The 23,268-nt window shown below is 39.8% G+C and overlaps 1 protein-coding gene across 2 annotated transcripts in view; it reads left to right on the top strand.

Annotated features, from left to right (window-relative positions):
- The window catches only part of Slc16a12 (solute carrier family 16 member 12), a 76,862-nt gene that overhangs the window by 43,747 nt on the left and 9,847 nt on the right, over positions 1-23,268 (top strand). For both annotated transcript variants that reach the window (XM_042689357.1, XM_042689358.1), the window contains exons 2-3: positions 13,746-13,991; positions 22,814-22,917. In XM_042689357.1, coding sequence (XP_042545291.1) covers positions 13,882-13,991; positions 22,814-22,917 — 214 coding nt within the window. In that variant the 5' untranslated portion in view covers positions 13,746-13,881. The remainder of the gene's footprint in view (positions 1-13,745; positions 13,992-22,813; positions 22,918-23,268) is intronic.

Consider the following 23,268-nt stretch of genomic DNA (forward strand, 5'->3'; position numbering starts at 1 on the left):
CTGGCCGCCCCCCCCCCCCCCACCAAATTGAAAAGGCAGATCACATGTAGAAAAGAAAGGGAAGGGCTGAGGTGATGATCATGCACAACTCTTTCTCTAAGTGAGTCAGATAGGTGACACCTCTTAGTGGAGAAAGGGAGAAGATGGTGAAGATCCTGGAGTGTTCACCTCACTGTAGTCCTTGTTACAAGAGGAAAGAGGTCTTTGTTTCCATCAGTAGATACTATTCATAGATCTAGCTATCCTATGGTCAACACTGTGTATGGATCTCTCCTACAAAAGGTACTGTTCATGAGCCGTACAACAGAAAAGGAAACAGGCTCACAGACTCTAAGAGATGAATGAGTAAGTGGAAGAGAAGTCAAATAAGGTCATCGAGTAAGTGAGATGTAGACTTAGGATTGAATAAGGCAGGTCAGGACAGGTTCAGGCCTAGTATTGGTATAAGGCAATGGGAAATGGAAAAGAGGAGGAGAGATTAGAGTGAGATTAAACAAAGAAGTAGTGTGAGTTGGACTCGCTGCTTATAAGAGTTGGAGAATAGTCAACATGACGCAGTTTTCCAGCAATCTGAGTTTAAAAAAAATAATGAAGTAAGCCAGACCCAAAGGAACACAGGTTCCATGGTCTCCCTTATTTGTAATAATTAGTATACATCTAGTATAATCTTAGCAGGTGAGCAGAATAGCGCAATAGTTAGGTACATATAACTATATAAGATGATGCTAAGCAAAATGAACTTTAAGACATGGACACAAGAGGTTTTTCTTTGTTGGTGTTGTTTGCAATGTGATTTCTTTTTTCCTTTGTGTTTTTTCCCCTACGGCTTATCCCCTGTTGTCACTGTATTGGATTCTGGTACCCTGGGTATTGTATATAGTTTATCTGAAGTAGGGAAGGGAAGCGGAACAACAAAATGGTGAGACAAAGGACAAAGGGGGAACCTATGCAACAGTGACACTCACAAGACAGTATATTGGAAATGATCTGTACGTCATGGGGTGGGATTGAAGGGGAGGGAGGAAGGAAAGGAGAAAACTGGGGAAAGTGTAACATGTTAGAAAAGAAATGTAATCACTCTTTATTTATGTGACTGTAACCCCTCTGTCCATCATAAAATTAAAAAAAAATAATGAAAGACCAGGCACCATTGGCTCACACCTGTAATCCTAGCTACTCAGGAGGCTGAGAGTTGATGATTGCAATTTGAAGTCAGCCCAGGCAGGAAAGCATACAAGAATCTTATCTCCAATTAACTATCCAGAAAAGCTGAATTGGAGCTGTGGCTCAAATGGCAGAGTGCTAGCCTTGAGCAAAAAGCTCAGGAACAGTGCCTATACCCTGAGTTCAAGCCCCCACAAAAAATATAATGAAAGCATTTAAAAATCTTTTCCAGGAATGAATAACCAGCTCTTTTTTGGACATGTGAGTTCAATGTACATTTTAGAAGGTACTGCAATTTTGAATTTGCAATGTGGGAGAAAGATCTGAAGCAAAGATGGAGATATTGCAGAGTGATCCATTTGAAGGTGATAGCTGGCTGACAGAGAAAGAGAAACTCAATTTCACAGATACATGTTGTATATGAAATTCCCAAAGCTATAAGTCAAAAACTGTGAGATTTGACCTCAATTAAAGCAAGCCCTGACATTAGTTCAATACCTGGTAAAGACCCCAGTGTACTGTAGAACAAGTCTCCAGGTGACACAAGTGTATAGTCATTTCCATTTGTCCCTCCAGGTTCACTGTTAACTCCATTTCCACCCTGTTTTCTGTCCTGGAAGGCTGGCATTATGGATAGTATAAACTGAGTTTCTATGGAGTTCATTGAACACCCCAGCCCCTAGGATTTTAAGGCAGGAGGAGTATGACATTACTGCATTCATTTCCTTGGCTTACTATCAATGCCTATGAATGGCACAGGCCTTTACCTAGGACTACCTTCTACTGCATCACTTCGATCCCCCAGTAACTGCTCTCTCTCTCTCTCTTTTTGCTTTCCAGCTTTATAGGGGTAAGAAAGTGACTATTACCAGGGGAATGCCTTTATTGGTTGGATTTTATTAACACCACCCTTATATATCTTCCCAATGCTCTTGTTCAAGTCTCTTCCATTTCTTGGTTATTTCTGAACTTGACTAATGCATTCTGAAACTCATGTTTTCCAAGGCTTTTGCTCTAATTTAATAAATAAATGGGGCATCTACTCTGTGGGCCTCAGACCTGGGAAACAATGGATTCTGTACAGGAACCTTCAACCTTCAATTCATAGTTCATTCATTATTATCAGCAGGATAACTGATACACTTCACAATTTTCACAATTTTTCAAATGTATTCAAGTGCCTTGATGAGTATATAAAACATGACTTATTTGAAAGATCTGAAACTCATTTTATCTGTTGTCTTTATGTATATTCCTAACAGATAACTTATTTAAACAACATGACTATTGTCAGGTATGTTTTTTGAATGTATACATAGTATTCATCTTAAAAAAAAAGTTGAAAACTAGTTCCAAGATCTCTACTATTAAAAGATCACAAATCTTTTTTTTTTTTAATCGCAATCCAGAATCAGGTAGACTGATTTGGCTAAATCAAAAAAGAAACAAGGCCAGATCATCCACAACTTAAAAGATCTTTTATAAAATCATTTCAAGAAATAAATTGAAGTACTCAGTCTTAATTTAAAAAACAACAACACACAAGCACCCCACATTCTCCAGCTTGGCAACACCTTGTCCTTTGAGTGACCTGCTGCGGCTCAAGCAGCGAGCAGAGAGGACAGAAAGCAAAAATAAACATCTCTGAGGGCCTGTGGAATTTGATGGCCTGTGTAATACGGGGTAGACAGTGGGACATGTGCCAGGCTCAGTAGGTGAGCATGCCTGCAACACACACTGGCTTTTAGCCACTCTGCTAAAGCAAGGAGATGGAGGAAAATCAGGTGGTTAAGTTCTGCTTCCAGCTTGGGCCTGGTGTGGAACCAGGGCCCAGGCTGACTCCTGTGTTCCAGTGAGATGTAATCACACAGGGTTCTATGATGCAAATGATGGCAAGGCTGGTTTACAAGGGAGAACAGAGAAAGGATGGGTAGTTTCTTGTCCCAATTCTTCAAACTCCCTGTACTACCTGCTTCAGTGATTTGGGAGGAAAATTCAGAATTAGACAATTGGGAATGTTTGTACTCAAAATAGTTCTGTCTACTTTTTTCCAGGCACTGTCCTGAGCACTGGAGAGATAACAGTGAACAGGGATTCCCTACTCTTTGAGAGTCCTGACTCTCAAGTACAGCCCTGGGCTTTTCTGCCTGCACTCTCTTTCAAACACTAGTGCCCCACAATACTTCACAGTGTGATGGGTTAACTTCCAGCCACCTGACATACTTGACTTATTGTCCCTTCCATGTCAACAACACGGTATGGTGGAGCACAGTGATTACAGAATGAGGAAAATCTGTGGTGTAGATAGGCTGCACCTCTCTTCAATAATAGGCTTGGTGTTGATTACCAGAAAGACTGTGAAATGCATCTTAAACTCCAGATTCTCCTCTGCAGCCGAAAGCCCTGGGCATAACTCAATCTGACTTAAGAATCCCATACTCTGTAAGAGCACAAAATTTGAGTAAGTGTATTCATTGATCCATGTAAATAACAAGCACTAACTTTATGTCAGACATTGTGCTAGGTGCTGGGATACTTTCTCTCTCTCTCTCTCTCTCTCTCTCTTTCACACACACACACACACACACACACACACACACACACACACACACACATCACACACAGCACAAAGGGCTGCAGTTCAGGATTGCTATTTATTTTACATGTAAGTCCAATTAAGTGAGAAAAGAACTCCATTGCTGCAGAAATGGTAACCGGGGACAAGTTCGTGGTTAGGAGCTGCACTGCCAAGAACTCAGAAGTAAGCATTTTTTCTAATGTTGCCTAGAATCAGTGGCTCTGTGAATTAGGAGCTGAATGGGTGGGAAAGAATTTTGCTTTCTACTCTGTTCCTCTATGTGAATCATGAGTTGCACCTTTCCCTTCGTTTTCTGTAGACTAAGTACCATATAAATCACTCTGATGGTTTACTCTAGGTCTTATGTAAAGTATTTCTACCCTGAAAGTATTATACACAATGTAGAAACGTTGGCAGCTTCTTCAGCAAAGGCCAGTGTTTCAGATTAGTGCCCAAAGGTCCTCTGACAGACATCCAAAACTTTCTAGTTGAAGTCAGTAATTATTAATTCCCTTGTTACCACCAAGATCTGCAGAGAACAGGAGAAATGAAAAATGCAGATCATTCATTTTTCTTCACTTAAAAATAGCATATTTTTTCATGACTCATCTGAAATGTCATTGAACAACATAAATAAATCTATGTACATGCCAAAAGCATTCCGAAGACTCAGAGATCTAAGGAAGATCCCTGAGCAGAGAGAGGTTTTAGTTTTGTTTTTAATAACTTCCTTGCACTAAATTTAGCCCTTTTCAGAACTTGAGTTTGCCCCCACAATAGAAGTCTGTAAATTCACCAGCTGGAACACTTTACTCCTGTGCTGTAAAGGCTTTGTGAAAAAAGAAGAAGAAGAAGAAAGAAAGAAAAAAGTCAAAAGTCTCTCAAGGCATATTTGGAAAATTGCCTTTTAATATCCGTTAATATACCTGGTTCCTCTGTAAATGGAATTGCGGGTTGGCTAGAATCAGACATTTCATTCTTCATAAGACAGAGTACAAAATATCAAGTGATTAAGAGGTGAGTTATATTATATATCTAATTATATTATATAAGGAGAAGCTTACAATTAGCCACTTTTAGCAAATATAGCCAGGCACTATTCTACATGCTGAAGGTATTAAAAGCATAACAGTCATGACTTCCACCAGAGGCCAGTAGAGAGGTTAAGAACACAAACGTTGGGGCTGGGAAGGTGGCTCAATGGCTTGCCTTGCATGCATGAAGCCCTGGGTTTCATTCCTTGGCACCACATAAGCAGAAAAAGCCAGAAGTAATGCTTGGCTCAAGTGGTAGAGCTGAACAGCTGAAGGACAGCACCCAGGCCCAGAGTTCAAGTCCCACGACCGACAACAAAAAAAAAAAACCCAAACCCACAAACCTTGAAGTCAGACATGAAACTTAATCTTAGGTAGTAAGAACATTGCTTGCTTGGTCTATAATGTGAAGATTGTCCTGCCTACCTAGTGGAGCTGGGGTTACCTGTGCAGCTGTGAACTTGGAGACAGGTGGATTCAGTACCTTCTTATTGTTTGTATCTGGAATGTCTCCTAAAGCCCATGGGGTGAAGGTTGACTCCCAATGCAGCTGTGGGCCTGAGGAGGCAACTGGATCATGAGGGCCCTGCATCATCAGTGGATGAATTCTTTGGTCAGTTTGTAGCTGAGTGAAACAGTTTAGGAAATGGTGGAAATGGTAGGAGGTGGGGCCTACTTAGTAAGGCACTGAGGGGCATATCCTCACAGGGTATATTTTGTCTCTGAGTCTTCTCTTGCTTGTTCTTTCTTTCTGTTTCTGGTCATTGGGAGGTGAACAGATTTGTTCCACTCATGGTCTCCACTATGATGTTCCATCTTATCACAGGCTCAGAAAAATGTGACCCAGTAATCATGGATTAATACTTCTAAAATTGTGAGCCAAAATAAACACTTCCTCCCTTTTAATTGTTTTCCTCAGCTATTTTGTCATTGAGACATAAGCTAAAACACACCCCTAAGTAGTAAATGCCAGTACTATTAATATTTTGTGGTTTTTCTCTCTTTCTTTCAGTCTCTGACTGAAAGTCTAAGAGCTGCCTGGTATCTATGTGATGAGAATATGTGTATCACTAAGAACTTGTAGTTACATTGGTTGATTTTCTTGCCCTGTGTCTAAACAGTAGACTTCTTTGATGGTAATTGTTTCTTTCAACCTAATTGCCATTCTAAAGTTAGTGACTCTTACTAAAGCTTTTGATTTACTTCCTTTTTGAATATTAATTTACGTTATTGTTATTATAACAGTGATGTACTGAGGAATCATAATTAACATGAGTCAGGTAATGAGTACATTTCCTTTCGTACAGTGTCTTCCATTCCTTCACTCCCAGTCTCTCCCTCCCATCTCCACTCATGAGTTGTATGGTTCACTTTCGTCAGTACCCAGTGAACTCCACTGCTGCACTTTCTCATGCCTTTTCCCTCAAATTCTGTGCCCTCCCCCCACCCTCCTCAAGATATACATGTAAATATACCATACATAAAGAAAAGAAAACAGAATCATCAAAAATAACGTTTTAAGAGAGATCTCTTGTTTCTATATCTTGGAGTTTGTTTTAATATATATATATGTGTGTGTGTGTATATATATATATATATATATATAATTTTATATAAATATAAAGAGGCATGTCAGCATCGTGCCTTTATGTTTCTCTCCTAAGAGCATCCTCTTTTGGTCTCACTGAGTGTGGGTATCTAGAATCCTGTATAGTGTATCGTATTTCTTATAACTTGAGAAAGCTCTCCTTGGAGAAAGCAGAACTTACTTCATTCATGTATTAGGCATTGATTAGACGCTTACTTTTCACCAGGCTGTGTGTGTGTGTTGTAATTTGGGAATGCTGAGGATAACTCAGGGAAACAATGTCCACAGATAGTTTCTGTTTTTTGGAATTAACAGCTTGGTAGCAGAGAGAAACTGGCAAGTAGATAACAACCATGTACCTGGTAAATATCAGGAGAGATGTACACAGAAATTATTAGAAAAATCTCTTGAGAAGAATGCCCACTTGGAGTCAGCTTAAAGCAGAAGTGATAGATAAGTCATATGAAAAAGTAGAAAAATAAGCTTTATTTTTTCCATATAGGGGCCTGAACTTAGGGTCTTGGACTTGCAGTTTTCTGATGCCCAGCTTGTGCTCTACCACTTGAGTCATACCTCCAGCACTGTTATTTTGTTTGTTTGTTTGTTTTGTTGTTTTGTTTGTTTGTTTCTAGTTATTTTGGAGATGGAATCTCAAGTACTTCTTTATGTGACACGGCTTCAAATTGTGATCTTCTAGATTTCAGCTTCCTGAGTAGTTAGGATTACAGCCATGAGCCACTGGCACCCATCTGGAATTTGAAAAGAAAAACAGTATCATGAAAAAGATATAAAGCCTGACTTACTAGTGACTTACAAAAATGTATAAGATCAGAAGTAGATGGGATTGTTCATGATGGATAACATTGGGGCTGATAGTAAGTTGTTTTTCTCAGTTGTCAAAAGTCAACAACACAATAAGTTACTTCATTTGGGGAATAAGCAACAGTAATTCAGCACTCTGGCTTTGTTGAGGAGGAAGCACCACAGAGAGGAAGTGATTCACACAGGCTCATGACATTAAGTAGTAAACTTGGACATTGTCATTCAGTTCACTCTGAGTTACTTTCTATGGCATCTGTTTACCTCTTCTGCAGCTATAGGCCAATTTATAAAGCCAGAGTACTGCTACAGGTTAAGGCCCTGGAAAGAGGAAGAAGGGATTGAGGAAGGAAATAACCATGGAAAGCCAAAGTTGGGAACCTTCCAAAGCAAGTGGTTACTGAACTCCTGTTTCCTGTTAGCTAGCTGAATACTTTCTCATATAAGAAATTGGCAGGTATTCTACTGATGAAAGAATTCACTCCAGAAAACATCGCTAAAGGCAACAGAAAGAGTTGCTCCACTAATAGAATACTTTATAAGAAGGTTATTAAGTGTTAGAAGGAATTGTTTGCAAATGATGAGCACTTTTTTGTATCAGTACTAGAGTTGAATTCAGGGACTAAACATGGTCCCTTAGCTTTTTCCCACTCAAGACTGGTGCTCTGTCACTTGAGCCACATCTCCACTTCCAACTTTTTTCTGGTTAATTAGAGATAAGAGTTCCATGGGCTGGGAAGGTGGCTCAGTGGTAGAGTGCTTGCCTTGCAATGCATGAGGCCCTGGGTTCGATTCCCCAGCACCACATAAGCAAAAAGAAAAAAGCCGGAACTGGCGCTGTGGCTCAAGTGGTAGAGCGCTAGCCTTGAGCTGAAGAGCTGAGGGACAGCACTCAGGCCCAGAGTTCAGGCCCCACAACCGGACCCCCCCCCCCCAAAAAAAAAGAGTTCCATGGATTTTCCTGCCTTGTCTGGCTTTCAGTTGTGATTCTCAGATCTCAGCCTCCTGAGTAGCTCGAATTTGAGACGTGAACCACCAGTGCCTTTCATGATTAGCTTTTTTTTTTAAACTAGGACAGTAAAGTGAATTGAGACTATATCCCAATTTGTGTTGTAAAGAATAATATTAAAATAACTCCTTATTATAGTTTCTTTTGTTCCATAAAACTCTTTCTGTAGCCAAAATAAGATTCAGAATGGCATTTTAGCAGTTGATCACAAAGTACAGTGAATAAGAATCTCATTACTGAAGTGAAGAATTGCTTGGTGTTGGCACTTCTATTGTTTATAATTTTAGGTATACCACTGACTCAATGAAAGATTTTTCCATATATTTGTTTAATATCAGGTGAGTTAATAATTGACAAGAAGGCTCAGGTTAATGTTGTAGGAGAACTACTGGCTATTTTAAAGTCTCTAGGAAAGTAGATTCACCTTATATTACCTGTGCATTTTTTTCTGCATACATATGAATCATCTATTAAATGGTTTGAGATAAACTTGTATGCATTGTTTTTGCTCATGTAGTGAGCAGCACTGTATGCTTTTGCAACTTCCCTCCCCTGCCATTTGTTGTATTCACTTAAGCATTAGTATTGCATGGACACAATGTTGCCAAGAATGCCAATCGCAAACTTGAAATCTCCAGGGCAGATGAACATTGAGACTGCCCCATGTCAGCCAAAGTGGTGTCATTATTTGCATAATGACAGCTTTGCCACCAGAGTCTTCGCTTCTCTAACCTTTGACTTCACCACTGCGGAAAAAAGGTAAAGAAAATGGCATTTATTTCTTTTGTTTGTTGTTTTTATTTTTTTTATTTTTTGAGACATGGTCTAGCTATGTAGGATAGGCTCTCCTCAAACTCCTCCCTGCTCCAGGCTTCACCGTCTACTAGAACTACAGTTACATCTCACCAAACCCAACTCTGCTCTCCCTCCTTCCCTCTTTCCCTCTGTCCCTCCCCCCACGCTCTGTCAGTTTGGAAATAATGTTTATCTCTGAGGGTCAAAGCAAGTCATGAGGAATTGTGAATAATAGCATTGTATACAAATGCTTTCGGATCAGTCACTTTTCCTACCCTGGGGATAGTCCTTGTTCTGTGATGTTACCCAGCATGCTTCTGACTTACAACAGACCTCTGTCCATCATGCTGTCACTACAGCAATGCCGAGACTATTACTTAATTTTTTATTTGGATTTATTCAACTGAATTTTTTTAATATTTCCTCACAAATTGGTTTTTATTTATAAAATGTGGAAATGCCAGAGAGTGCATACTCAACTAACAACATTTAAAAGGCAATTACCTGGTTTTAGCAGAGGCAAAATAAAAATGAGCAGCGTTCAATATTTTTGTACAACAATGGAGCATTTTATTTTGCCAGGGATTTGTTGTTTACAGTGTGCCCTGTCCTGGATAATCACTTCATTTTTAATATGCAGTATCAATAAATGATAGGGCTATTTTTAGTCCTGAGAAACAATATAAAAGAGGTTTATTTTTGCATTTACATTTTTCCTACAGGGGTAGAACTAAAATACCTACTCAGGAAAATTATATATATTTAATACAATTTGGGAGGTGAGTAATAGCAACCACACCAGTCCAACTGTATTGCTTTTGGCATACTCTCCATATTCTTTGTGGTAATTACAAGCATACAACTTTTACATGAAGTTTCTTTAGCTTCCCTCTCAAGATGCATAAAAATCTTCTTTTTACTTTAACATTGTACCATAAATTACCATAAATGTTTCCATACTTAATGTTATCTTTCTATTTATAATTGTGTGTGTGTGTGTGTGTGTGTGTGTGTGTGTGTGTGTGTGGCTAGAGGCCAGAAATGTCCTTTGAGGCCATGTGATCAAAGATCTAACTTCCTTCTTTCAGGCTCCTTCTCCACCACTTTCTTCTAGTACTGAGATGAGGACCAAGATTTCATCACATGGACCTTTGTGGGACCTTCAGGACCCAAACTTCCCATTTTTGATCCTTTAAATTGTTTCTGCATTATATATTGCTTGTAATGCAGCTATTTCATTTTGCTCCTAGTGTTGGGCTTCTCGAATTGTTTTCTTGATTTTCCAGATATGGGCTTGCTACTCAACAAGTATGCATAACTTCCTCAATCTTGATCCATTATATTATATTGCTTTCTAAAAGGACTGTTATATAGCACTTGCTGTTTCAGTGTTCTTTCACAACTACCACTAGCACTACCTGAGGATGGTCCTTGTATTGGGCGTGTGCGGGTAGGTTGATTCATAGTCTCACACTTGGAAAGAGCTTATCTTTGAGGGTTGTTAAATGAAAAACTTAATAAGAGACTAGGGCTATCAAATACAGCAAGGGTTGTACCATGGGGGAGGAACATACAAAGAAACAAAAAAAAAAAAAAACACAGTACATTATAAAAGTACATTAAAAAGAACAAAGAGAAAGATTTTTTGATTTTTGATTTTTTTATTCCAGTATCCTGCATCATGTATATACATTTTCCTGATTTGGGGAGGGGAAGGGAAATAACAAAATGCTGAAATGAGGGTACAGGATGACCCATTGTAACAATGAGATGTACAAGACACTATGTTGAAAATGAACTTTACAACTTTGCTGGGGGAGGGGGAGAGATGGGGAGGTAGGGAGGAAAGGGGTGGTAGGGGAAAAACAAAGGAGAGGTTAACAATGATCCATAGCAAATGGATTCATTACCTTGCTCATGTAACTGTAACCCTTCTGTACACTATCTTTACAATGAAAATATTTTTTTAAAAGAGACTAGGGCTATGCCATAGCCGAGGTTTCCAGACCTTGACATTTTTCACTTGTACAGTCAATTCTCTTATTTCATGACATTAGGTAGCTCATTATGTTCAGCTGATGAGCTATTGTTTTGTGTGTGTTTCTATTGGGTCTAGGTAGAATTTTGAATGTTAGGTCTATTGAAAGTGAGAAAGAGAGCATTGTAGATATAAAGCACAATACAAATGTGACTTACATATAGATGTTCACAAAGCTTAGTTTTCTGGCAACATGATGGAGACAGAAGTTGTAAAGGTTCAGGCCGTCAGGGACAGGGTGAAGTGGAAGTACAGGTGTTACCTAAGTGGGGATTCTGTACCTAGGCCTTGGCTGATGGTTGTCACTGTGAACATATCCCAGAATCCTTTGAACTCTCTATTGTGTAAAAGAATTTGGAAATTTGGATTTTTATTATTTAATTAAATCTAAATGTGATATAGATAATCTGAATAAATGTGGCAGTTATTAATATAAACTTATTTACTAATTAGTAAATACTGTTGCAGTCAGAATGAAATGTCCCAAAGCTTGATTTTCTCTCTGCTGCCAGTTTGTGACTACTTCCACTTGACTGTACTTACAACCCTGTGAGTTAGGCAGTGAGAACATTTTTTTTTGTATAAACAAGGACACTGAGGCTCAGAAATCATTGTTCAATAATTTGGCAGCCTGTCCCAATGAATACAGAGCCATTGTTCATTTTCTTCCCTGCTTATAACTTAGCTAAAATATAATAACTATAGTACTTTAAGCAGCACCACTTCCTAGGTTGCACACAAGTGATCAAAGTATGATTTTTATGAGTCACATGACTTGGTGTCATAGGAAAGAAACTTTGCTTAGGTTCACAGTGTTTAAGGAGGGAGATAATAGGACTAAACTTCACAGGGAGTACACCTGAGAGGTGACATATCCTAACGACAAAGCAAGTGAGTTACATTCACAATTATACAAGTCCACTTACCCAGGATGAAAACAAACCTTTGTAGAAAGTTACATGTAATTGAAGTCTGAAATACACCTTTACACATGGGTTTCTTTAGAGAAGCTGGCTTGACTGCTGCAGCACAGATCTATAATGGCACATGGAGAACAGTTCTGGTAGTGGTAGGCAAGTCTTCAAAGTTCCAAGGCCAACAGGATATCACCCTGTCACATCCTGAGCTCATAGACTTTGGAGAATCAGCCAACAGAGTGTATCCTGGTCTTGAATCCCTGCGTTTTAATGTGGTTTCGATATTGAGTGCCTCCCCAACAAGTTCCATGTGCTAAATGCTTGATCCCTAGCCAGTGGCCCTCTTAGGAGACAGGGCTTAGTAGGAGAGCTTCACATGATTGGAGGCATGTCCTTGAGCAGGACAATGAAACTCTGGTCTCTTTCTTTCACAGAACAGTTTTGCTTTTCCAGGCACTCCTGCCATGATGGGTTGCTCCTCAACAACCAGAGGCCTAAGAAGCAGAATATTCACCTTCCATGGACTCAAACTCTCAAATCTCTGAGCCAAAAATAAGCCTTTTCTGTTTATAAGCTGACTGTCTCAAGTATCTGGAATAATGGCTAATACAGCTCAGTGACTCATATACTGGAGTCTGATAAGGTTTCTGTAACATCCCCACGGGGAGGGAGAATATACTATGTGTTATCTATCACACATGGGATCTGAAAGAATGTGGTACTCAGAGATAAAACATCAAAAATAAAGATGTAAACTCCCAAACAAAAGTGTCATGGAACAAACTATGCAATCATTTCAAACCTCTGAATCATTTCAAAACAATTTAACACCTTAGGACAGAAGTCTACACAGCCTTTCTCTGTGAAGTGTCGGATAGTAAATATGTTAGACTTTGTAAGACACAGCTTTTCTGTTCTAACTGTTCGAATCACCAAAAACAAATAGAAATAATAGGTCTGGTCATGTTCTAGTAAATTGTTTTTTACCCAAAGAGACAGACCACATTCTACTTAAGAGCTGTAAATTTGTCAGTCCCTTCTGTACAAGGAAATTACCTTATATAAATGGTAACGAGTGAGTTAAGTGGCTAAACTCACAATATTATGGTTAAATTCTTTCTTAGTTCTTTGGTTTACTTAAGGTTACTTAAAAATGCTTAACAGATTCACCCTAAGCTACTCTGAGGCTGTAGGGGTATTTTAGGTATAATCAAAGGTATTGGGACAGAGACTCTAAAATACAGAGGCTCAAATGTAACCAAAACATCTTTATATCTTGTGTGTCAGGGTAGACCTGTGGATGTCCAGTGCAAGAAGGGCAAGTCTTAAGAGTTATTGAGAACCCCGGATTCTTCTGTTTTATAGTTCTGTCATCCCCAAGTGATGTCTGGGATCACATACTTGGAGCTGTCTCATCTCTATGTATATGTTTCAGTCTGTTGCAAAGAAGGTTCCAGAAGACCTGGGAAAAAGTACTTTTGCCTATAAAATGGCACATACTACTACCACTTAAGTGGTTGCTATCCCTACCCTCAAGAAAAGCTAAGAAAAATGGTATCAAATTTGGATACCATGAATGGAGCTTGACTAAAATTTGAGAGGCTTTATAATCGGAAAATTAAAAAAATAAATAAATAAAGAATGTAGGTGTCAAAAAATAACAAATAGTCTTTGTTCCAATACAGTGTTCATAGTTATAAATAGTTATATCAATAGGAAAACTATAATCATTTTTCCACTTGAAAAAAAATGTACCTTTGGACATGCAATAAAATAAAAATATGTTCCTGTTTTTGGTTTTAGATGGCCAGCAACCTTCATGCCAGCTAGCATTTTATGCCAACCTTAAATACCAACAGGAAGTCACTGGACAGAACATTTTTTCTAAGATCATATCTTGCTGTTGGAATAAGTCAAAAAAGAAGAAGAAAAGAGCACTATGGCAAAGATGAATCGATCTGGGTCTGCCACCCCTCCCGATGGAGGCTGGGGCTGGATGATTGTGGCTGGCTGTTTCCTAGTTACCATCTGTACCAGGGCAGTCACCCGGTAGGTGATTTTCTTGTTAATATTTTACAATGAGCTGGATTGTCTTTCCTTCTAAATATACTTTATTCTCTATCTGAAGTCATTACTATGAAAATCTGTGTGTGTGTGTGTGTGTGTGTGTGTGTGTGTGTGTCTGTGTCTGTGTCTCTGTGTGTGTGTCTGTTCCCATCAACTGCTCAGGTATCTTTTTCTCTGAAAGTTCTGATCCTCAGGAGTCCTAGATAGTGTCTCTTCTGTAGAATCTGGTAGGTGATAGTACTTTTTTGGGGAGTGTTAGGTATTTTTGGACCAAATCTAATGGCTGTTCCAGTCATTTCCCCCCATAAATAGCTCTAGAAGATGTGAAAAATGTATGATAAATATACCTTTTTGAATCTTCATCTTTCACTTATTATTATTAATTTTAAATATGAAAGAATATAAACAATATATCAGTTGTCCTGATTTGCTCATTAGAAGAAGAGTTTATTACACCATATTTTCATAATTAATCCATTGTCAAGGTTTTAAAGATTTACTAAATGACAGTAAGTTGGCATAAGTTGATGTGACTCCAGGGATGTTAATTTCTGCAAATTCATTTTCCAGATGATAATTATTAATTAGGGTAAATCTTAACCATTAAGATTTTACAGTGAAAGAGCTGGGCGCTGGTGGCTCACACCTCTAATCCTAGCTATTCAGGAGACTGAGATTTGAGGATCGCAGTTCAAAGCCAGCCCAGGCAGCAAAGTCCGTGAAACTCTTATCTCCAATAAACCACCAGAAAACCAGAAGTGGTGTTGTAGTTCAAGTGGTAGAGTGCTAGCCTTGAGCTGAAGAGTGCAGGGACAGCGCTCAAGTCCAGAGTTCAAGCCCCATGACCGACAAAAATAAATAAATAAATAAAATAAAAAAGGAAAAAAAGATTTTAAAGTGGAAACAGAGCTAATGGACTATATGATTCAAAACTCACAAATTAAAAAAACTGAGATAATAGATCATAATTTGTAACATATGTTTTTAAGCCTAAAGATGAAGAAATTATGTTAAGTGACAAAAGTATGATTATAAAATTTAGAGATTTGTGAACATATCACATGAAATTCATTTTTATGGACATATGTGCTATATTTATCTTAGAAGAAAATGTGATTTTTAAAATAATCCTTGAAGATCTCTTAGTTCACCAGGTGCTAAGCCATTGGAAACTTTGAACCTAGAATTCAAATTAGTTTTGCGCAGGCATAAATTACTGAAAATCAAAGTGTGCTAAACATAATTGATAAAGAGACAAACTATGTCCTGGAAAGTCATGGCTGCCTTTCTAGACTTCTACCTGGAGTGAGATCTTAAAGAATGGAAAGCATTTGTCCTGGGAGAAATGAAAGAGAAATATGCCTGTAGCCGAGTTCATGCCATGAGCTGAATCCGTCTCTCTGGGTGGTCACAATTAGCAGTCTCCACTCCTAAAGAGCCAAGGCCCCATGGATATGAAATGAAAGTTAAGCTGCACAGTTAATCCACTCCTGAGCTGACTTAGTAAATGACTTCAAAGCAGTGAGATGTTATAGCAGTGTTAAGATGAATGGACCTCTGGACCCCTTAAGAACAAGTCTCTTTGAGAGAAAAAGAAACTTCATAAATGGCGATAGGCTTAATAATTTGTTATGAACAGAGCCTATTAAAGATGTGAGGAGATGTTTGAACCTGCAACATGACCTGGCACATTTTGACTGATAAAGTCACCAAAACAGTTTGTTTTATACATGAGGAAGCTGAGACCCTGAGAGATGGAAAGCTGTATCAAAAACTCTGTTATCCAGTATGGAAATCTGGGACTAAAAATACTATCTTCATGATATCCATATTTGAACAAATACTCCAAAGAAGGCAACAATAACCAAACCAACAACAATTTACTAGATATACAGCATCAGATGTACACGTGTTCACAACACAGGGAGATTAGGATCATGTCTGCATTTCAAAGGCGGAAACCATGAAGCTTCATCATTGGGAAAGTCTGATGATCTGTTTTCCTTTGAGAACAGATCGGAAGTGATGTAGTAGTCTTTCTATAGTTCATAACAAATCATATGCTATTCAGAAGCATGTTTGTGCCTTCTTAAATTTTACCTCTAGCTAAAGGTCTGAAAAGGTTAAACAAGCATCTCATATACCTTCCTTTCTTACATACCTAGCTTCCCTCCTATGACTGGATAGGTTACTGAAGAAAACTGACAAGCAGAAAAGAAAATAACAAAGCAAGATTCTGAAAGGTCTGCCCTGGGAAGGCGCGGTAGACTCTCAGAGACTTAGCCAAGGGGAGGAAGAAGTCGGCTGATTGTTTCAACCTCTGTCACACTCAGATTGCTCACACTCCTCCTCTCCTTCACCTAGCTTTGGATTCCTATACCCTAGACGTCAGCCAGTTTTCTCTTCCCCTTTTCACTCATAATTCTTGAAGTTGTTGTTGATTTTCATTTTCTTATATTATAGTCACTTCCTCTACCAAGTGGAATCCTTTCTTCTTTCCTTCTTCCTTTCTTCCTGAATGCGTCTTCATTCATTTGTTTGTTCCCTTCTTCTTTCTTTTCTTCCCTTGGAAAACACTGATGAGAACCCAGTCCATAACAGGTAGTAAACTAGATGTTAGGGACTCAGTGTGGGATATGACAGACAGGCTTTTGCTGTCAAGGAGCACAGTTGAATAGAGAATACAAACAAATGCAAAGGAAATTGTCCGTCCTGTGGCAGAATTTCACGAGAGGCAGTGATCCAAGTCTTAGGCATTAAGGGTGTAGACAGGGAAGACTTCTTGGAGGAGTGTATGGTTACTCTGCAACTAAACCAATGAGAGAGGCAAGGAGAACATCCTAGCAAATAAAAAAAAAAGACATGAAGCTTTAGAAGTGTGCAAAACCTTGGCCATGTGTGGTAAGAAGCAGGGAGGAGTTGAGCCTGACTGCAGTGAAGAGTCCAACAGGTGTGCTGAAAGGAGAGACAAAAACAGGGCTAACTCATGCCATCTCATAAAAAAAGGGGGAGAAGGCTTGAAGCATGAGGACCTGATGCGTAGTCTAGAAAGGTCACTGTGACCGTTGTGTGTAGAATGTACTGAAGGCAGCCATGTGTGGCACTGGAAAGATCAGTGAGAAGCCCTTTGGGATGCAGTCCATACTCCAGGCTCTGACGTAATTGCTAAGCTGGCCTCAGACCTACTGGTCTGTCCAATCACTTGGTGGAGGACGGCTTCTTTTGTATTCTTTGACAATGGGATTTGTGTGAACGTTCGGTGTGGAGACAGTGAAGAGGGACTTCAGTGGATCTGAGATGTTCCCCACAGATGGCCTCAGCTGCAGGGAACCCTCCCACTCAGCACATGCCTGGCACCTGGCCTTGTAGCTACCAGTTCTCAGTAGCTCCTCTGAGGCAGGAAGCTGCCTCTCCTCATGGGTCCTGCAGGGGGCACCACGTCTAACAGGCTGTGCTACTTGCTTGGAGCCCATCTGAAGGTTTATCAGACCTATCTCACATGTTTACCTTTCTCTCTGCCTAATCCTGCCTTTTTCTTATTCCTTCTATCAGGAAGAAATCTACAGTCTATAACCTCCAGACTGGATTCTATGCCAGTGCTTGCTGAGATTTAGAAATTAACTTCCCATACAAATCTCCTTTCTCTTAACTAATACCAAGACTCACTCACTCCTTCCTTCCTTCCTTCCTTCCTTCCTTCCTTCCTCCCTCCCTCACTTCCTTCCTTCCTTCCTTCCTTCCTCCCTCCCTCTCTTCCTTCCTTCCTTCCTTCCTTCCTTCCTTCCTCCCTCCCTCACTTCCTTCCTTCCTTCCTTCCTTCCTCCCTCCCTCTCTTCCTTCCTTCCTTCCTTCCTGCCTTCCTTCCTTCCTTCCTTCCTTCCTTCCTTCCTCCCTCCCTCCCTCCCTTCCTCCCTCCCTCTCTTCCTTCCTTCCTTCCTCCCTCCCTCTCTTCCTTCCTTCCTTTCTTCCTTCCTTCCTTCCTTCCTTCCTTCCTTCCTTCCTTCCTTCCTTCCTTCCTTCCTTCCTTCCTCCCTCCATCCCTTCCTCCCTCCCTCCCTCCCTCTCTCCCTTCCTTCTCCTTCCTTCCTGCCTTCCTTCCTCTCTCTACAAGTATACTTATATCATACTGGGGGTTGAACTCAGGACCTTGAACCATGGCTCCAGTTGTTCTAGTTCTTATTGTTATTGTTCTAGTTGTTACTATTTTACATGCTCTCATGGCTTTGTTCAGAGACAGCCTTGGACCATGATCCTCCTACTTGTGTCTCTCATGTTATTGAGCTTGTGGCTGCTATCACCATTCTCTGGTTGATTGTTGAGATGGGATCTTGCTTACTTTTCGTGGTCTGTCCTTGAACTGTGATCCTTCCAAACTGTGCTTCCAGAACATTTTCTTGTTCTGCTTTCTCAACTTCTCCTGGTGTTTTTTTTTTTTTTTTAACTTGATGTTTAATGTTGTAAGCCAAGAATAGTGAGTTTCTTAAACTATGTGCACAGATTTGCTATTTATCTTTATGTTATACAGCCCAGCTTTATGTTTTACTTTTTTTGTTTTACTGAGGTTGGAACTCAGGATCTCCTGATTGCTAGGCAGGCACTCTACCACTCTGTCAGAACCTTTAACAGTAGGTTATTTTTCAGGTGGAGTCTTCTTTCTTTATCTAAAGCTGATCTCAAACTGAAATCCTCCTCCTTCTGTCTCCTGTGTAGCTGGGATTATAGGCAAGCAACAGCCTGACCTGCTTGTTTTGCTAAGATAAGATCTTACTAACATTTTACCTGGGCTGTGTGGTTTTCTCTGACTCCCAAGTAGATGTGAGCAACCATGCCCAATCATAATGGCAATTTTAACTGCAAACATGAGTATAGAACATGTATGTTGAATAACTGAAAGAATACAACTCACTAGGGGGGGATGTGGGGGTGGGAGTGGAGATGGGAAGGGATGGGAAGGGAAAACAAAGGAGGAGGCAACAATGCTTGATAAGAAATATACTCACTATCTTGCCCATGTAATTGTAACCCCTCTGTATGGTGTTTTCACAATAAAAAATACAGCGCACATTTTGTACATGTGTTTGTATTTCATTTTTTCAGGACAGTGGAAATCCTGCATAAAGCAACTTCATCGGTTTTTTCATTTGCTTTTCTGACACCTGCATCTACCTTCTTCCTTCCAAGTCACCACACTCAGTCTAAGTGGTTACCTGTAGTACAGGTAGTAACAGGAATTCTTGGTCCTTTGTGATTTATAATCCAGTCTGTCTTTGTATTTGAATGAAGTTCCTTGGATTGTGGGTGTACTGGAATTCTGTACTCATAGGACTCTGTGTGTGTGTGTGTGTGTGTGTGTGTGGTTGAGACTGAGGCTTGAACTTGGGGCCTTGTTCTCTCTCAGCTTTTTTATTTAAGGCTGGCAATTTACTACTTGAGCCTCGCCTCCATTCCCAGCTTTTTGCTGGTAGAGATAAGAGTCTCACTTAACATTTTTGCCCAGGCTGGCTTTGACCTGGGATACTCAGATCTCGGCCTCTTGAGTAGATGGGATTACAGGTATGAGCCGCTGGCACTCAGCAACTCATTGGACATTTCCAAAACTACATGCAATTGGGGAAGCGAAGAAGAGTGGACACATGCAAACATCTCCTCCACTCTCATGCAGCCTCTGAAGTCCCATTGGACTTCCTTTAGAAAACCCACATTCAAAGATAAAATTGCTCATTTTTAGCTATTTTAACAGACTCAAGTGTCATGCTCTTGAGTGCCAGACTTGGTTGGACTATGTAGAATGTTCTGCCCTGAGGCTGGCCCTACCTAATGCAGCTGTCCTGATGCCACCTCCAAACTCAGTGCCCCCATCTTCACAGCAACAGGAAGGGAGAAAGAGAGCGCAAACAAGTAGTGACTGCGGGTTACTGAAGCACCATGAGCTGGAATTCAGACCTAGCCCAGGGCTGCAAAGCCTCAGTTCTTCCTCTTATCACCCACATCTGAAAGCATCTGGCCCTGAATCAGGACACCAGACGAGGCTCCTCATAATGGGTGTGGTCATGCACACTGTTTCTTCTGCCTTATTTGTGTCTTTCCTTCACTAGATAATTAAACATTTTTTTTTATTGTGAAAATACTGTACAGAGGGGTTACAATTACATGGGCAAGATAGTGAGTACATTTCTTATCAAGCATTGTAGCCTCCTCCTTTGTTTACCCTTCCCATCTCTTCCCAGCCTCCTCCTTCCCCACCCAATCCCCCCCCCCCCACCAAAGTTGTAAAGTTCGTTTTCGACATGACAACTTGTACTTCTCATTGTTGCAAAAGGTCCACCTGTATCCTTATTTAAACGACTTGTTTTTCCCCTTCTCCTCCACAAATTATACCGACATCAAATACAGTGAAAGCAGGAGTTATACTGTGGGGGAGGGACATACAAAGCAACAAAGAAATAATCTTATAAATGCGTTAGAAACGCATGAAAGAAAAAAAAACATTTAAATACATATCTTAAGGTTCATTTTCCTAACATCACCTTATCTGACCTTTTCTGCTTGACTCATACATATACTAGATATTGCAAATAAGGGAAGCCATGGGATCTATGTTTCTTTGGGCTTGGCTTACTTCACTTAATATAATTTCTTCCAAGCCTTTCCATTTCCTAACAAATGGGGAAATGTCATTCTTTCTGATGGAGGCATAGAATTCCATTGTGTATATATATATACCACATTTTCTTGATCCATTCATCTACTGAGGGGCATCTGGGTTGGTTCCATATCTTAGCTATGGTAAATAATGCTGCAATAAACATAGTTGTGCTGGTAGCTTTAGTGTGGGTAATTAACATTTTTTGATGCAAACATTTCTGCCTGTGAGCACATACACATGCATGCACAGACATAGACACACACACACACACACACACACACACACACACACACCTCTGACTATGGAAAGAAACAATCTCGATTCTCAAGTAATTCAAAATGCATAATCAGATGAAAACAATCATTTGTGTTTCAACGCTCATGTCTCAATTAGTAGATTATGATGTATTTGCTTTCAGACTTTTTCAATTTACCTAAACTCAAAAAATGTGAAATTTTTATAGGAAGTATTTCATAACAATTTGTAACATATGATGAATTTATTTCCAAATCTTTAGATGCAGAACATCAGCATTTTAATATTTAGTAATATAGCATTTAATTTTTATTAATAAACCATACTTTGTTTTATTTACTGATGAAGACTTAAGTTATAATATTTGGCTACATAAATAGTTCTCCAAATGAGAATATAATTAGTCATCAATACAGTCTTTTGGGGCTTGGTTTTTTCCTCATACAGATGAATACTGCCTCAATGCTTTCTCTATAACAATTAGACCCTGCCACTTCTGTAACACTTGGCCACATTCATAAATCTGAGGTAACCTATAGCTTTCCTAACATTTCTCTGGCTCACTCCTCCTGCTAAGCTTTGCTTTTTGGGAGTAATTCAAGCCTCTTCCACTGCCAAAGCTCCTACTGCTTCTGGAACCATACTAGCCACCACTTTGGTTGATGATGTGGAAAAGTATTGTCCCGCATTACCACAGGGGCCAGAGCTTACAACCATTTTCTTCCCTTTCTTTCCTTTCTTTCTTTGTTTTTTTTTGGGGGGGGGCGGGTCCAGTCATGGGGCCTGAACTCTGGGCCTGGGCACTGTCCCTCAGCTCTTCAGCTCAAGGCTAGCACTCTACCACTTGAGCCACAGGGCCACTTCTGGCTTTTTTCTTTTTGCTTATGTGGTGCTGAGGAATTGAACCCAGGGCCTCATGCATGCAAGGCAAGTGCTCTACCACTGAGCCACCTTCCCAGCCCCCCATTTTCTTCCCTTTCTGAGTCCAAAATTCGAAGGCTGGATGTTATAATTGCCCAAATCATTGTAGCTCCCACCACCTCTAAAACTATTTCCATTGTTACCAAGTCTGTTGCCACCCACCTTACTACCATATGTACCACTGCCACAGCTACCACCAAAGCCATCACTGAAGTTTTCTTCAAGACCAAAATTGTCAAAACCCAATCCAAAGACTGCCACTGAAGTTTTCAGAATCACTTAGGCCTCTTTGGCTAGACTAAGCATTAGGCTAAGCATTGCTTCACCAGAACTCTCTTTTCAGTTAAGTGTGCACTTGGACATTGCAATCTTCTCTTGGGACACTGTGTTTGGTTGAACAATTCTTTCAACCCCACTGTGTGGCTCTGTATTCATGGATGCATCTGTCTCCTCCACAGTGACACAAGTGACAAACACAAAGCCCTGGGGAACTCAGTGTTTGGGTCGTTTGTTACCATGCAGTATACATGTCTTCTCCATTGCTCAAAATGGCTCCTTAAACTCTCACTGGTTCTGCAGCTTCTCCAATTGCTTGGGTTATAGGTGCTTGGGCTACATTTTAGGAGATTCTGAGTTCATTCATGGAAAAGAAGGAGTAAACTATATCCTATAGCCATGTTTAGATGTTAACAGATGTTAACAAAATATCAAGGTGACTAAAACCCAGGTTCTTGACCTGTTGTCTTATCCAAAAATAATTTTCCTTGGAACAGTGGTCTTTGCAGCTGCATGTGTATAGCAACTCCTCTCGTGGTTGAACGCTTTGGTTTTGGTTCTTCGAAGTGGCTCAAATGACCAGCTTTTGATTTCCCATTTGTTTTTGGTCCAGTGATTGAAGCTGTTGGAGACTGGATCTGAAACCTTCAAGTTCTGGCTCAATTCCACATTCATTTACCTTTCATGTCCGCATTGTATTTTTCAGATGTATCTCAATATTTTTTGTGGAGTTCCAGACATACTTTTCTCAGGATTATTCACAAACAGCATGGATCCATTCCATTGTAGATTGTATGACAATGCTCTGTGGTAAGTGTCACTTACTAGCATAGATAACCATAGGCTACCCTTGAACTGCACATGACAGTGACCTTTTGACCTGTCCAATAACACTAAATTGGATTGCCAATGTTTCTAAGTAGTTAAAAATTGACTAAGATAGTATAAAAAGAAAATGTAAATCATATCAATCCTACTATCAACTGAACCTACCCGAATGTGCTCTTGCAATTAATGGTCTTGACTAATGCTGGAAGACATTGATAATATGCTAAAAAAAAATTACCTGTACTGTATGGTTATTCTATTTGGAGATAGGGTGAGCATTTTAGAGTTTGTACTAATTTCAACAGTGGCTTTCATGTAGTGTATGCATGAATA

The sequence above is a fragment of the Dipodomys spectabilis genome, unplaced genomic scaffold (assembly GCF_019054845.1).
Source record: "Dipodomys spectabilis isolate Male_0828 unplaced genomic scaffold, ASM1905484v1 ptg000125l, whole genome shotgun sequence".
Taxonomy (NCBI): domain Eukaryota; kingdom Metazoa; phylum Chordata; class Mammalia; order Rodentia; family Heteromyidae; genus Dipodomys; species Dipodomys spectabilis.